The following is a 14,093-nucleotide window of genomic DNA, read 5'->3' as shown; positions in this document are numbered from 1 at the left end:
TGATGGTATTTTAATAATGTGCTTGTTGGTATTAGGTCAGACATGTAAAGGTATTGTGAACTTACCTAAAATGGAGTGGTCTAACAGGAAAAAAAAGCTAGGTGGTTTTGGTCTCTGGAGTTTCAACCTACTCAAATTACCTATTGTGTAAAGGCCAGCTTGTGTAGTTAGGACACGACCCAACCTGCAGGTGCTATGGCTACATTTTAAACTGGTTCCATTTACAATTAAACCGGTTTATAAAAAAACCCCAACAACACAAGGGGCCAAAAGCCAACTTTAGGTCACGGCCGGAAAATATCCACTTGAAATGTCCGCTTGTAATCCACTTTTATACTTTTTCTCAATGTATTCAGACTGTTGACTGGATTAGCACATCACAAATCAGGCCAAGAGAAATAAGCTCATGTCAGCAGATTCCATGACAGCCCTATGTTGCTTTTTGAAGGCATTTCAGGCAGTAGTCAGGTGGTTTAGTCTGGTCAGCTGATCAAAATATATAAGATGTACAGCACTGCTAACTCTCAGGTTACTTACAAAGTAGTTACATATGAAAGCTTCTGCAGTCCCTAGTGTATGGATGGTTCTGCATGCACTGCCTAAAAAAGGCCACAGTTGGAGTCCAAGCAGAGAATCAATGTCTAATCTCTGCCAATGTAGTCCATAAGGTTGATTATTGTAATGACCACAAAAAACTAAAACAATAAATCTTAAAAGTTTTGCACAATCCTGTAAAAAAGCTTTTAAAAACACTGAGGCTGTGTCCTATAAAAAGCCATTTTCATCATCAGTATTTCCTATCTACTCTTCCTAGCAGGTAGCTTTGATCCAAAACATAAGCCCCATCAGAAGTGAGCCAGGAACAACAACAAAAAAGGACAACAAAGGGAATGTGGCTGACATCACATGATGGGAGCAATGTCACAGATTCACATGACAATATGCATCATGCATTCTCCCATTCTGAGCAGCCCTGCTATTAATACACCCCAGCTGCCTTCTGACAAGCCCCGCAAGAATGATGGGTCCAACATAACACATTGCTATTAAATGACAGTAGTGGGAAGCAGTTGTAAATGAAAATGAGTTGCGGCCTCGAGATCACACCCATAATATGGCTCTTGTGTTCATGTGGTCAAGGTAAATCCAGTCTCCGAAGGTGACACTGTAGACTGTGTTTAAGTAGTAAACAGAAAGGAAAACCGGATGTGATTAAGTCAAGCCGGGCTTAGTCTGAAAGATATTTACAGACTTTAATGGAGTGGCCAGTCTGAGTGAGCACAACGAGCCTCAGAGTCACATTCACAAACAGTACATAAAGGATGAAGAAGGTAAGTGAGTCACATGAGGGTCACACCCTTATAGCAAACTAACACATGCAGAGCAACACTGGTTGCTGGTGATTATAAACAAGACAAAGTCGACACAATGAAGAATCAAAAAGGGAGCATGTAGCTGCCAGGGTAGGGGTACATGGGTCTGACCGGTTTGGAGCATTTAGCCATGCCCACACCAGCCCTGTGGGCACACTCGTCGTTGTCGGTGCGGCAAGCGCCGCAGTGGCAGCTGAGGGCCACCGGGTAGGTGAATGCGCCGCTGGCAGAGATGGGACATCCGGGCAGCTGGATTGTGCGGTACTCTACTTTTTCGTAGGTGCAGCCTCTCTGGATGAGGAAGCGTGACCCAAATATATCCCGCATGTTGCTGTCCTGTTGACCATACACAAATAGCACTGAGTGATTATACTTTACAGTCACGCATTTGTTCCCGCATTGTATGTTTACACGTAAATATGGGAATATTTCCATTTGTTGTGTGTTCAATGACAATTACAATGTACTTCAGCATTCAGAATGGGTTTCAGTTCAACACAGTATTTTTGCAGGAAATCCCTAAAAAAAACACAGTGCTGCCATAGAGAGGATCTTTTTGTCGATTTTTTTTTCAGTACAGGTTAAAATAGCTGAGTGGTCACGTCAGTTAGAGCAGCGGTTCTTATCTGGTTTGGCTGAGGTCCCACCATCACCACTCAATGACAAGTGGTGACCCAAACTGTGGGAATTTTTCAAGTAAATCGTCTTATATAATATTTAAAGGACATCTTAGCAACAAAGATGGCATTTACTTTCCAATGTGTTGCAAGAATTGTATTCTCCCCTCTTCCTGCTCAGGAACAAAAACATTTTATCAACAATTTCAGAAATTTAAACAAAAAGTGGGTGTAAATGTTTTCAGTATGTGTTGTATCTGATAAGATGAATGGCAGCATCCGGATTTGGACCAAGATGAGAGGTAAAACATCTTTTTAAAAAAATAAAGTTTGTCCTGTTGCTCCAAGGATGAACAAAAAGTACTACAAAAATGCAAATAACTTTCTGATTAATACGTCCATATTTTCAGCTGCCATCAGGTTGAGTTCCTATTATGCGCGAAGGGAGAAATCTGACCCGTTGGTCCTTAACCGTCTAAAAAGAGGTTGACCCCAGAATTTGTCCCTGCCATATATTATACTGGAAGTGCAACTAGAACATGACCGAGTAGAGCAGGCCTCCACCAAGTCCACCAAGTGTACAGTACCTACCCTGGAGTAGCAGAATCCCATGCAGATGGTGGTGTTGATGGCCACGCAGTAGTCACACTCTGGCTTCTCCACGTACAAAGTGAAATCGGTGGGCGTGCACATGGGCACTGCTGGGTTAAAGAGAAGGAGTAGAAAGATGCCACAGGTAATCGTTGCAGTGTTCATTTTCAGCACTGGTTCCAAGTCACTTTGAGACCTAGCAAAGAAAACAAAGTATAATTTTTAGATCATATAATTATTTTTTTATGTTGCCATGTGCTCTCTTTGCCATCACCGTATTGAGAGAAGCGGGGTCTTGCAGTCGTAGTAAAGCTGTGACTGAGCATCCGTGCTGTACATAAATACTCCACAGACCATACATAATATATACAGATGTCTAAAATACACCTTGATGAGCCTTTATCTCCGATCTGGAAGAAAACGAGACCACAAGAAATCAGACCATTAGACTGATGACATGAATTACTTATACTTTACCCTCATGAGTTCATTCATGTTTGAATGTCCACTGTGTCAAACAGCCATAAGCCCTGTTTCTGCTTGAAGGACTGCATATTTCATAAAGAGCCTCTTAAAGATCAACCCAGGTTTCACTGTGTTTTCCAAAACTATCCTAATCTGTCTCTCATTTGTGTAACAATTAACTTGGAAGAAGTGTTTTCATGCACACTATGTAATGAGTAAGAGTAAATGTAACTGAAATCTAGCATTAGGACAATTGATTTGAACAAATACAGTATTTCTGCAAATGTGCTAATTAAAGTCAGACTGAGCCCCTAGCAGAAGAACCTATGCCGTGTTGTGACTATCTCCTTGTGGCTTGAGGCCCTCTGTCTCCAAAACAATCCCATGTTCTTCACCAGGGAAGCGCAGCCCTGCAGGTTACAAAGATGGGACCTGGGTTTACGTGCTTTTCCAGAGAAAGGAGGAGTCTTCCTCGGGTGAGCTTCGATCCCATGGTCTACGTCGATGTCATAGGGTTGCCCTGGGGCGTGCCAGGCAAGCTCCAAGCTTGTAATCAGTTGGGGATGGGCTTTGAATTGTTTTATTATGGTGGATCACTGTCAATAAAATGTAGATTGGATCCACTACTATTACTACAATAAGCAAAGGTTGTGCAAGGAATGCTGTTAGGGGAAAAGAAGAGAAATTGGACGCTCCTCTTCTAGTCTAATGGAGTGACCAAAATAGAATAGTACTGGATGTCAAAGCACACTTACTGCAGTTTTTCAATCGTTCAAGTACTCAATGAGTCTGTTATCATTATCTCTGCTAAATAACTTTAATAGTTTGGCATGAATTTGGATGAAAAAAAAAATGGAACTAAAAGAACTGATTGAAGTTTAGAAGTGGTCTGGATTACTATATGGACCCAATAATTTTTTTGATGCATTTTTTTACATTGTAAAAGATAACCATTTGCCATTTGTGCTTAGTCAATGGTCAGACCACGAGGAAAATACAGGACACGTTTCCAACAGGCTTTACAAAATATCAAAGACTGATCCAAAATATGTAGAATTATTGTTGTCAACTTGTAAAGCCCTTTGAGACTCTTTTGTGATTAAGGGTGATATAAATACACTTGACTTACTTGATTATTTTGGTGTAAATCAAGATATGATTCGCTGAAAGTATCTGCACATACAGCAGATCCACTGCAACCTTCTTCAGCATCATTGCCCCTTTCCGATCCATCGATATCCCCCATTCCTATCATCACCATCATCGGCTGAGAAGGAAGCAAAAGCAATTTTCCCCAATTTTTCCCGCACATCACAAACATGACCCACTGAAAACTAACCTCATGCATTGCCCTGTCTCTGTAACATTTGTGAAATGTTTAAAAAATGTTTTTAACTTAGAAATAGAGGCACCATTCTGAACATATTCCATATACATAGATAGTAGCTGTAATGGTGACAGTATCTCCTAGAGCAGAGAGAACCGCTGAACTGAACCGTCTTTTTTTTTGGTAATATTTTCTCCTGCTTCTTTTCTTTCTGCTTGCTCTGTTGAGATATACAAAAAAGCAATATCTTTAATGACATGCGTTTTCTAAGATGTTTTTGTGAAGATGTATCTTAACCTGACAAGGATAGGATGCTGATGATGACTCACTATATGCATTACATTAACGCTCAATTTGGACTCTCAGGAAAAACAATCAGACTGTACTTCCGGAATAACAAACAAAAAACAGACTGTACATATATTTACACTGTTTATTCTGTATGTTTTGTATTTTCATTTTTTTCCTAGTATGTGTTTGATCATACTTGGCAATAAACCATTTCTGATTCTGATTATTACGTGTCTGTCATATAATTGTGTTTTTAACAGGTTTTATGATCATTTACATGATCAAAGGGGGAATAGTGATGGAAATCTTATATTTTAGCATGAGGTCAATTGATATGAGCAAATACAGTATTTCTACTAATGTGCTAATTCAACCAGATTTAACCCCTAGCAGAAGAACCTATGCTGTGTTGTGACTCTCCGCTTGTGGTTTGAGCCCCTCTGTCTCCAAAACAAGTTTCTCCAAAGGCGTTTCCATGTGAACAGGTTCTGATTAACCTGGGATGTGTCCTCACACCTGATAAAAGATAAAAGTCCTGATAGTGTATGTATAGCTATGATTCAGTCCTGTCCTTCGAAGGGACATTTGCGGCAGATGCTTCTGCAGAATACCCATCTGCAGTTTATTTCTTCTCTCCACCAGCGCTAACAGACATTTTCCTCAACAGTAAACAAAACAGTATGGTAAACCGTCCACAAGGTGGTCTTAAATTATACCAGGGAACATTTACGCTCACAAATCATAAACACAAAATCTTTCTTATAATCTCTTAAATCTCCCTTATCTGTCAGTTTGTTTAATGATTGGCGAGGATAGTCAAAGTCTCCTTGACAAAGATAATGTGTGATTGTTCGTACCCACAAGCGCATGTGCTTGTTTTAAAACTGTTACTTTACTGTCCAGTTAAGCCCAATCATAAACATAGGAGGGCATGTTTTTGTATAGTTCTGTGATGATAAACATGGACAAACATATGATTGTCAATATTAGTATATGCTGCACATGGCAACCCAGCCCGTCAGTCAACAAACATTAACAGGTGGGGGTTGAAGTTAAAAAAAAACATGACCTGATCAGCTCATTAAAAGTCAATTGAATTAAATCACCCATAAAAACACCACCCTCAACAAATACCGCACACATGGTGCATGCAATTCATGTTGTAATGACACAAAGCTCCTTTTCACTGTTACACTTGCAATTTTTACCACATTTTCTCCTGTTCGGGGAAAAATGCAAAGAAATGCTCCACTAAACATAATTTGAGAGATGATTCAAGGTCTAACATGACTAAAGGAGTGATATTTAATCATGAGCGACATGTGATGGCCAGCAGTAGAAGCTAGCCCTGCCTTCTTAGATAACCACCCTGTTGTAAGCAAGCTAAAGCTGTTCATTGACCACTCCAGGAAATGTCTCAATGAGGCGTTCTGTAAAGAGGCTGTATCAGGACAGTGCAGAGCAATAACGTATTTTTACAATGCGTTGAGATGACAGCTGACCACAGCACTCGGGTGTCCTTGATAGATTATTAACAAAGGGAAATGATCTTTATAGTCTTAGGAAGACTTCAGGTGGAGTAGGTTGGCTGCTGATTAGGCAGACCGGCGTCTGTGTGAGGCACTGCTGGCCACCTTACCGTGACTGGAAACCAAATGGGAATACAATATTTTGTTTTGATTTTGTTCTTAATGCAAGTGTGGTTGTCTTATAACACTTTTTCATGCACAGCTGGACTATTGTGAGATATTCCCCAAGTACAACCGCCTGCAGCTCCAAGTGTAACGCACACAGTACCTTCTCTGCTTGAACTCACCATGGTTGGTACAGGTGGTCCAGTGGCCACCTTCGCCGTGTGGGACTATGTGGTGTTTGCCGGGACAATCCTTGGAGCGGCAGCCATTGGCCTTTTCCAGGCCATCCGAGGTCGCAAGGAAACCAGCAGTGAAGAGTTCTTATTGGGCGGGCGGCAGATGACAGCGGTACCGGTGGCGATGTCGCTAACAGCCAGCTTCATGTCCGGCATCACCGTCATTGGCACACCAGCCGAGGCATACTTATATGGGGCGTCCTTCTGGTTGTTTGCCTTCTCCCACGCCATCATGTCCACTCTCACTGCTGAGATTTTTGTGCCCCTTTTTTACAGACTGCAGATCACCAGTGCCTATGAGGTAAAAGATGTCGGAACATTGTCACCTCAATTAAAAAAAACACTAAACTCATATTACTGCTTGGTCACAATAATACAACAAAGCATTTGCTGTCTGTAAATGTAGTATTAAGTAGTGATAAATCATGTGGATGGATGAACTGTCCTAAATGCTTTAAGATGATTTCCTTTCATTTCTAGTACCTGGAGTTGCGTTTCAGCCGGCCCATTCGAATAATTGGGACTTCAGTGTACATCTCACAAACGGTCAGTAACTTAAAATTGACCTCTTCTGGGATTTTAGAATTTAGATTGGAAAAAAACATGACAAACAGCATCTCTTTTTTCCCCTGCTGCTTTAATGGCAGATGTCATCCTCCATGAATGTGAATGGCGAGTTGGCTTTGTTTACATCCAATCAACTAATGGCACACTCTTTTATCAGGCCCTGTATACCGGCTTGGTCATCTACGCTCCAGCTCTTGCACTAAATCAAAGTAAGTCAGCCAAGCAAAACATTTTGAAGCAATTTTATTTCAGAAAGTCCATTTCCAACAAAGGTAGAATATATTCAGATCATGACTAGGGATGGCATAAATTGGCATAAAAATGAGATATTATATTTTTTTCTGCTGATAATATTGATGCACGATGATTAGTTCAGGATGTCCGTTGTGTGGCGTTTATACAAAGTTTTATGCATTTTTATATATGTTATATATACTTTCTACTTTGTGTGCATAATGCAGCTCCACCTAAATCAGGGGTGTTCAAAAATCTTCCACCCTGGGCAAAAAGTCCTCCCATTTTTGCTCTGAACTGCATACCACTCAGCTCAGTCTTATATATCTCTTAAATGGCATATTTGCTCTGATTATGTCTACTATATTGGGTGATGCAAGTGTAAGGGGTGACTGACTAGAAGGGTCATGTCTAATGAGATCTAATAATGTTAAAAAAAAACATATTTAGAAGGTCATAAACAGGTTTGGAAGTCATTAACTGCAATAAAAGAGAGATTACTTTACACCATTACTTTTTATAGCTTGAGTTATGTCTTTAATGTAAGTGTAAAATCTTTATTATTGCTCATCAATAAAAACATAGAAATGTAGGAATGTCATACTCCGAGGCACTGCAGTACTCTCGTCAACCTGAAGGGTCTTCTTTGTTTTGTTATCACCTTAATGAGCAAGTTTTAACATATGTATTAACATAAAAAAACACCAAAGGAGTTAGTGCCTCACCAGCCGTGAACCTCACTGCACATCACTGGCTGCTGCTTTTATCTGTATCGGTTGATATCGGTATTAGTAATAACATCTTCTTGACATAACAAAGAAATGTGTTTACCGCAGGAAAAATCTGGAATGTAGAAAAATGGTAGGCGACGCTTACAGGAGGTGTATGCACAAAAGCAAGGAGGGAGGGACAGGCGAAGCAACAAGGTGAATTTTACAGTAAAATGGGAATGGAGGTGAGATAGGAAGGTGAGGAATGCTGGAAGGCTTGAAGTAAGGCGAGGCAGCCACAGTAATGAGGATGGGAACTATTTCCCAGAGCCAAGTGACGAGAGAGATAAGTGGAGAAGTAGATACAATGAATATAATACTTCACAAAACTGTGGGAGGGTACTACCTGCACAATGTAGACACACAAGGAAGTAACAGGAAATAGCACAGAGAGTGGTGACTAAATAGTTTCTTACTGACTTAATGACATAATCCCAAACTAAGGAAGTGTTGTGTGCCTTTCTTATGATTCAGTCACCGGACTTGACCTGTGGGGAGTGCTGGTGGCTACGGGGGCAGTGTGTATCATCTACTGCACTTTGGTTGGTAAAACACAATCACATATTTAATACCCTAGCAAAACAATGTACTGTATGTTTTATATCTTGGAACCTTATTTTATAATACTGTATGTGTTCAAATGGGTTTGGACTCAAACTACCTTTTTGCTCGTGTTGTCTGTAGGGCGGCCTGAAAGCAGTCATTTGGACCGACGTGCTCCAAATGGTGATCATGCTGACGGGTTTCGTGGCTGTAATAGCGAGAGGGGCTGTGCTGCAGGGGGGCCTGGCCAACATTTGGGAAGATGCCAGGCAGGGAGGCAGGCTACAGGCGTTCGAGTAAGCCCACAGCTTGTTGGGTTTTTGATGAAAGGAGGGAGGGGCATCATACAGTACAGTATATACACAGTTAAGCTTATACACACTTGTGATATTATATTTGGTATACAAATGGTGAGTTGATGAAAATATTTTGTTTATATGTATACTTAAATCTTAGCTCAGTCACAACTAAATGCTTTTATTTATTTATTGTTTGATATCGGACTTACTGTAGCTTTGACCCCGATCCACTGAAGCGACATACTTTCTGGACCATCACAATTGGTGGAAGCATGATGTGGGCGTCAATCTACGCCATCAACCAGTCCCAGGTGCAGCGCTACATCTCCTGCAAAACACTGGGCCATGCCAAGATGTGAGGATTCCTGCAAGCGCATCAAATGCAGCACATTATCATCATTATGCAATAGCTTTATGATAGCTGACTTTCCACCCCTAAGGTCTTTGTATGTAAACATGGTGGGCCTGTGGGTGACTGTGACTCTGGCTATGTTGTCCGGATTCGCCATGTACTCCATTTACAAGAACTGTGACCCGTTTACAAATGGTGATGTGAACACCACAGACCAGGTAACCCCAGTTGCAAATGTAACAACTCAATCAGTGACTCTGCAGTCACTTTTCACCTGTGAATTTAATAATGATGAATGAACATGTTATTTACTGAATTGTCTTTGTGAAAACCAGTTACTTCCTTACCTTGTCATGGACATTTTGGCAGCCTATCCAGGAATCCCTGGTTTGTTTGTAGCTGCTGCATACAGTGGGACCCTGAGGTGAGTTATTAATGCATTTCCTTAGACAATGAATGCTCACAACATGAGGTAAACTAATACTGCACCACCACTAGCCACCGCTAGTTAAAACCTGATTGGCACAGTCAGAAAGGTAGTAATTTAACAATAACAATTATCTTATTATCGTTGTGGTGGTGCATAGCCTCTCACTAGATAATGTAACCGAACATTTTAAAGACATTTAATTTTTTTATGGGGATGCACGGCGGTCGAGTGGTTAGTGCGCAGACCTCACAGCTAGGAGACCAGGGTTCAATTCCACACTCTGCGATCTCTCTGTGTGAAGTTTGCATGTTCTCCCCGTGCATGCGTGGTTTTTCTCCGGGTACTCCGGTTTCCTCCTACATTCCAAAAACATGCTAGGTTAATTGGCGACTCCAAATATGAATTTGAGTGTGAATATGTGCCCTGTGATTGGCTGGTGACCAGTCCAGTATGTACCCCGTCTCTCGCCCAAAGACAGCTGGGATAGGCTCCAGCAACCCCTGCAACGCTCGTGAGGAAAAGCGGTAGAAAATGAATGAATTAACATATTTTTATGTTTTGCAGCACAGTGTCTTCTAGCATTAACGCCCTTGTGGCCGTCACTGTGGAAGACTTCATTCTTCCCGTTTGCAAAAACCTGACACAGAAGCAGAAGACATGGATGAACATGGGCCTAAGTAAGTCTAGATACCATAACGGTTCTTGATACCAAAAATACTGTATGTAACCTAATATTGTTTTTAAACACATATACAAAAGACTAGACTATAAACCACACGTCCATACGTCATTAGTTGCATTACATAAATGCTGACTTACTATGTTCAAAGTTCCATTCGTAACCTATAGCAACAAAAGTATGTTACCTGTTACCTGTCATTAACTGACATGTTGTACAATGACACAATCTTATGTCATCTTTGGAGGCTATTCTGAGTAAACTAGCACAGGCTGGGACATGCAATTGTGCAAGGTATGTGTTGGACAGCTGACAGGAAACATTCAGCTCTTTATGTTGATGTATACATTATGTAAGATGGGTGTATCAACCGCATCATTCCTCATTAGGTTTAACCTATTTAAGTCAATATGTTTAATCCCTTTGACTGTGAAAATACTGCAGTACAAATACAACAATGCTTCACTGAAATCCACTGTTTTCTTGACAAGGTGTATTCTTTGGCGCTCTGTGTATCGGGATGGCTGGCGTTGCTTCATTGATGGGAAGTGTTCTGCAGGTAAACCCGACTAGCACGCCCCACACACTGACTCTAAGAGTGTAATAGTTAGAAACACACGTCCTGAATAGTTTTCTGTGCACAGGCAGCTTTCTCCATATTTGGCATGATCAGCGGACCTCTTCTTGGGCTGTATCTATTAGGCATGCTTTTCCGCACAGCTAACTCCATAGTGAGTATGAAGTGGAACGTGCGCTGACCTGCTATAACAACAAAGAGGCCACAAGCACAAACTATTTCACCGCTAACCTGTTGGCTCTGCAGGGAGGCATTTCAGGAGTGATCCTCAGCCTGGTCTTGACTCTGTGGGTGGGGATCGGAGGACAGATTTACCCTCCAACAACTGCCAAGACAAACCCCCTGCCACTTAGCACTTTGGGCTGCAACAGCACACACCAGTATAACACGACAACAGCAGTTCCCTGGACCAGTCCGGTTACCCTGCAACCTGAGTGAGTCATGAAAGATCATGCAAGGTTTTCTTAAGCTGAAAACTGGGTCGTAATATTTTATTATAAACAATATTTTACTTCATATGACTGAGTGTCTTGGTTTTGGGTCATCACAATATGCTCACCTCACCATACAGTACAAATGATAAATTATAAATTCCTGTGTGTTTACCAGAGTTAGGCCTCCTTTAGCAGACTCGTTCTACTCTCTGTCCTACCTCTACATCTCTCTGCTGGGCGTACTGACCACAGTCGTGAGCGGACTCTTGGTGAGCGCGATCACAGGTAAGGACTATCCATTTACCGCCACCACAAAACCTTATACAACATGAGAGAAAACAATAAGTCACATTTGTTTTCAGGTGGCTGCAAGCAAAAGAAGCTGAATTCTAATCTCTTTGTGAGGAAAAGTGACTTGATTTGTTTCAGATGGAACAGAAAATCACAGGTAGGTTTTTTTTTTTTTTTAAATAAAATGATTCAAAATAAAAAAGCAGGGGTATCTTACCTATCCACGGCCCTTTCAACCCACTACAGGCATCTGAGAAAACAGAGAAGGATTCAGTACAGTGGAAACACACGGAAGCCAACAAGTCAGGATTTTCACACCATGACTGGGTGATGGAAGATGTTGTGAAAGCGACCAAACTTTAAGACAAGGGTGTCCAAAGTGTGGCTTACAGCACATTGTAGAAATAAAATGGGAATAAGAGAGCAAATGTAAAGAGAAGCAGCTGAAAGCAGCTGAAATGTTGATAAAGTTTTTGCCGATTACTTACACATATTTTGCAAAATTTGGCTCGCTGTATCAAAACTCACACATAAGCAACATAAGACACAAAACTTCACAGTTCTGTCAAAATGAAACGCAGCAATCAAAACCCATTCTAGCAACAAAAGCATACACACATGAATGATTTTGAAACACAATGTAGAATCAGCAGCAACAGACTGACGGGTTATATACAAAACACTCAAAATATTTGTATTTATTTGTCCCAAACAGCTGAAAGTTACAGTATTTAGCAAAACCTCCTTACAGTACTTTACAGAAGTATTTACAGTGGAAGGATTTCTGTCCAGAGGACATGGCCCGCATTGCGGTTTACCAATCGCAATTGTCATCACAAGTCCCGGATGTGTGTGTTTTCCCAATGATACAAAGGTATTTTGTCCTTCATTGTGTAATGGAGGAAACTGTGTGCAATGCTCTGCAACAACTGTGTTAAGAATTACAAGCAAAGTGCAGAAAGTGTGTTAAGCTATTGTCACATTGCGTTTTAGCTATTGTTACAAGGCTTTTTGGTTTTGAAGCTTTGGTCTAAGCATCCACTTTTTGGGTGTAAGCAGCTGGCAAAAATTGTAATAAAACAAAACATTTTCTTTAAATATATATATACATATCCTTTTATTTTCACTTTGTGGCTCTTGGTGGAAAAAGTTTAGACAGAGCTCCTCCAAGATGAAATCAGCACATGGTACCTATGAGATGTATTTAGCACAAATAGGAAAGGGGACCCTATTGTGGGAGCTTTGTTTAGCCTATGTTCATGCACATAAGACAGTTTGTAATCTATTAAAATCAAATGTAATGTTATTGACAAATATAGACTTCACTGGGGTCAAATTCTTGTGATGAATCTACTAACTCACTGCTAGACGTCCTCAAATCGTACCCACTGTTGGTATGACAACAAACGCACAATATTAACGACACTGGCACCATGTTTGTTTGATTACTGCTGCTGCTGACCATGTTTTATAGTCATGTTTAAAATTGTATTTTATGACTATATTGTTAAATGTTATTGCACAGTAAGTTGTATTTGTCACCTATTTTGTGTATTCTTTATTAGCAAATTGTTCAAATTCAAATGTTCCTCTGAATAAATGTTTTGTATTCAAGATGTGTTGCACTGTAAACAGGTTCATATTTCATCCGAGTCACACCTGAGTTGCTCATCTCCTTGGCAACACACAATAGGCAAAGTGTGTAAAGCTTTGACCCGCCCACTGCCAATAAGACGGTAGAGCATGACAGTAGAGGCCAGGTGCCCATTCCAAGGAAGGAGGAAGTGGATATCTCCACTTCCTTCTAACAGGAAGACTAAAGCCTGTCTGAGAACTTCATTTGTAATGACAAGTTTATATTAAACTCAATCCAGGAACTAAGATTACAGCAGTTTCTTCAGTCAATACTTATGATAAATCCACTATGAAATATAAAATCATATCTTAATCTATCTTAAAGTCAGTGATGAGTAGAGCACCTATTCAACTTTTATTGGCACGGTAGGAGGCCAGACAACAGTTGGCTACAGAACCACCTGTTATATAATTACAGCTGCAAACCTGTCTGTCAGAAGCAATACAACCACTCAAAGTATAGCTCTGGCGTAGATGTTTAACTTGAATGATATATTGCCTCTAATTGCCTCTCTTTGCTGCCAACAGATTTGGAACTCCTCAAAAAGGAAAATGCCGATAGTAGATTCGAGTACTTAATTAACTTCTATGACACTGCTACAGAAATCACATTGAAAGCGAATACAAATGTTCAACTTTGTTGATAGATGTTGAATAGATGACTTACTCTGCCAGCAGATGCATTCTGAGCAGACAGCGACACACTGGTTATTATTTCTTATGATGGTTATCCAGTTTATCCAGTCTG

General features: G+C 40.6%; 2 protein-coding genes and 1 long non-coding RNA gene across 3 annotated transcripts; 1 reads left to right on the top strand and 2 right to left on the bottom strand.

Annotated features, from left to right (window-relative positions):
• Window positions 1-1,241: 1,241 nt before the first annotated feature.
• On the bottom strand, window positions 1,242-3,010 carry tshba (thyroid stimulating hormone subunit beta a). Its single transcript, XM_058054587.2, has 3 exons — window positions 2,856-3,010; window positions 2,582-2,777; window positions 1,242-1,709 (listed from the first exon to the last, which is right to left on the bottom strand). The coding sequence occupies exons 1-3, from the start codon at window positions 2,936-2,938 to the stop codon at window positions 1,437-1,439; spliced, it is 552 nt and encodes a 183-aa protein (XP_057910570.2). The 5' UTR covers window positions 2,939-3,010; the 3' UTR covers window positions 1,242-1,436.
• A 1,278-nt stretch (window positions 3,011-4,288) lies between these two features.
• Window positions 4,289-9,771, bottom strand: LOC144902063 (uncharacterized). The gene is made up of 3 exons (XR_013630313.1): window positions 9,157-9,771; window positions 6,481-6,828; window positions 4,289-4,313 (listed from the first exon to the last, which is right to left on the bottom strand). It is a non-coding gene; the product is annotated as an uncharacterized LOC144902063 (long non-coding RNA).
• slc5a8l (solute carrier family 5 member 8, like) lies at window positions 6,039-12,566 on the top strand. Its single transcript, XM_058054580.2, has 15 exons — window positions 6,039-6,835; window positions 7,015-7,080; window positions 7,259-7,310; window positions 8,580-8,647; window positions 8,790-8,944; window positions 9,162-9,302; window positions 9,388-9,517; window positions 9,635-9,723; window positions 10,294-10,406; window positions 10,900-10,967; window positions 11,053-11,139; window positions 11,232-11,419; window positions 11,595-11,704; window positions 11,782-11,867; window positions 11,957-12,566. Exons 1-15 carry the CDS (start codon window positions 6,482-6,484, stop codon window positions 12,071-12,073), a joined length of 1,824 nt encoding a protein of 607 aa, XP_057910563.2. The 5' UTR covers window positions 6,039-6,481; the 3' UTR covers window positions 12,074-12,566.
• Window positions 12,567-14,093: the final 1,527 nt, after the last annotated feature.

Source organism: Doryrhamphus excisus, linkage group LG18 (genome assembly GCF_037039965.1).
Source record: "Doryrhamphus excisus strain RoL-2023G ecotype Guam linkage group LG18, RoL_Dexc_Guam_v1.1, whole genome shotgun sequence".
NCBI classification, from domain to species: domain Eukaryota; kingdom Metazoa; phylum Chordata; class Actinopteri; order Syngnathiformes; family Syngnathidae; genus Doryrhamphus; species Doryrhamphus excisus.
Note: the sequence above shows the minus strand (reverse complement) of the source record. Positions and strands in the feature narration are given on the sequence as shown.

Bases quoted from the DNA above. Each gene is read 5' to 3' on its own strand.
- tshba (XM_058054587.2), bottom strand. From the start codon at position 2,938: ATGGTCTGTGGAGTATTTATGTACAGCACGGATGCTCAGTCACAGCTT. The intron at 2,778-2,855 runs GTGATGGCAAAG...TTTCTTTGCTAG, and splicing joins ACCCCGCTTCTCTCAATACG to GTCTCAAAGTGACTTGGAAC. The intron at 1,710-2,581 runs GTAGGTACTGTA...TATGGTCAACAG, and splicing joins TGGGATTCTGCTACTCCAGG to GACAGCAACATGCGGGATAT.
- slc5a8l (XM_058054580.2), top strand. From the start codon at position 6,482: ATGGTTGGTACAGGTGGTCCAGTGGCCACCTTCGCCGTGTGGGACTAT. The intron at 9,303-9,387 runs GTGAGGATTCCT...TCCACCCCTAAG, and splicing joins ACACTGGGCCATGCCAAGAT to GTCTTTGTATGTAAACATGG. The intron at 9,724-10,293 runs GTGAGTTATTAA...TATGTTTTGCAG, and splicing joins GCATACAGTGGGACCCTGAG to CACAGTGTCTTCTAGCATTA.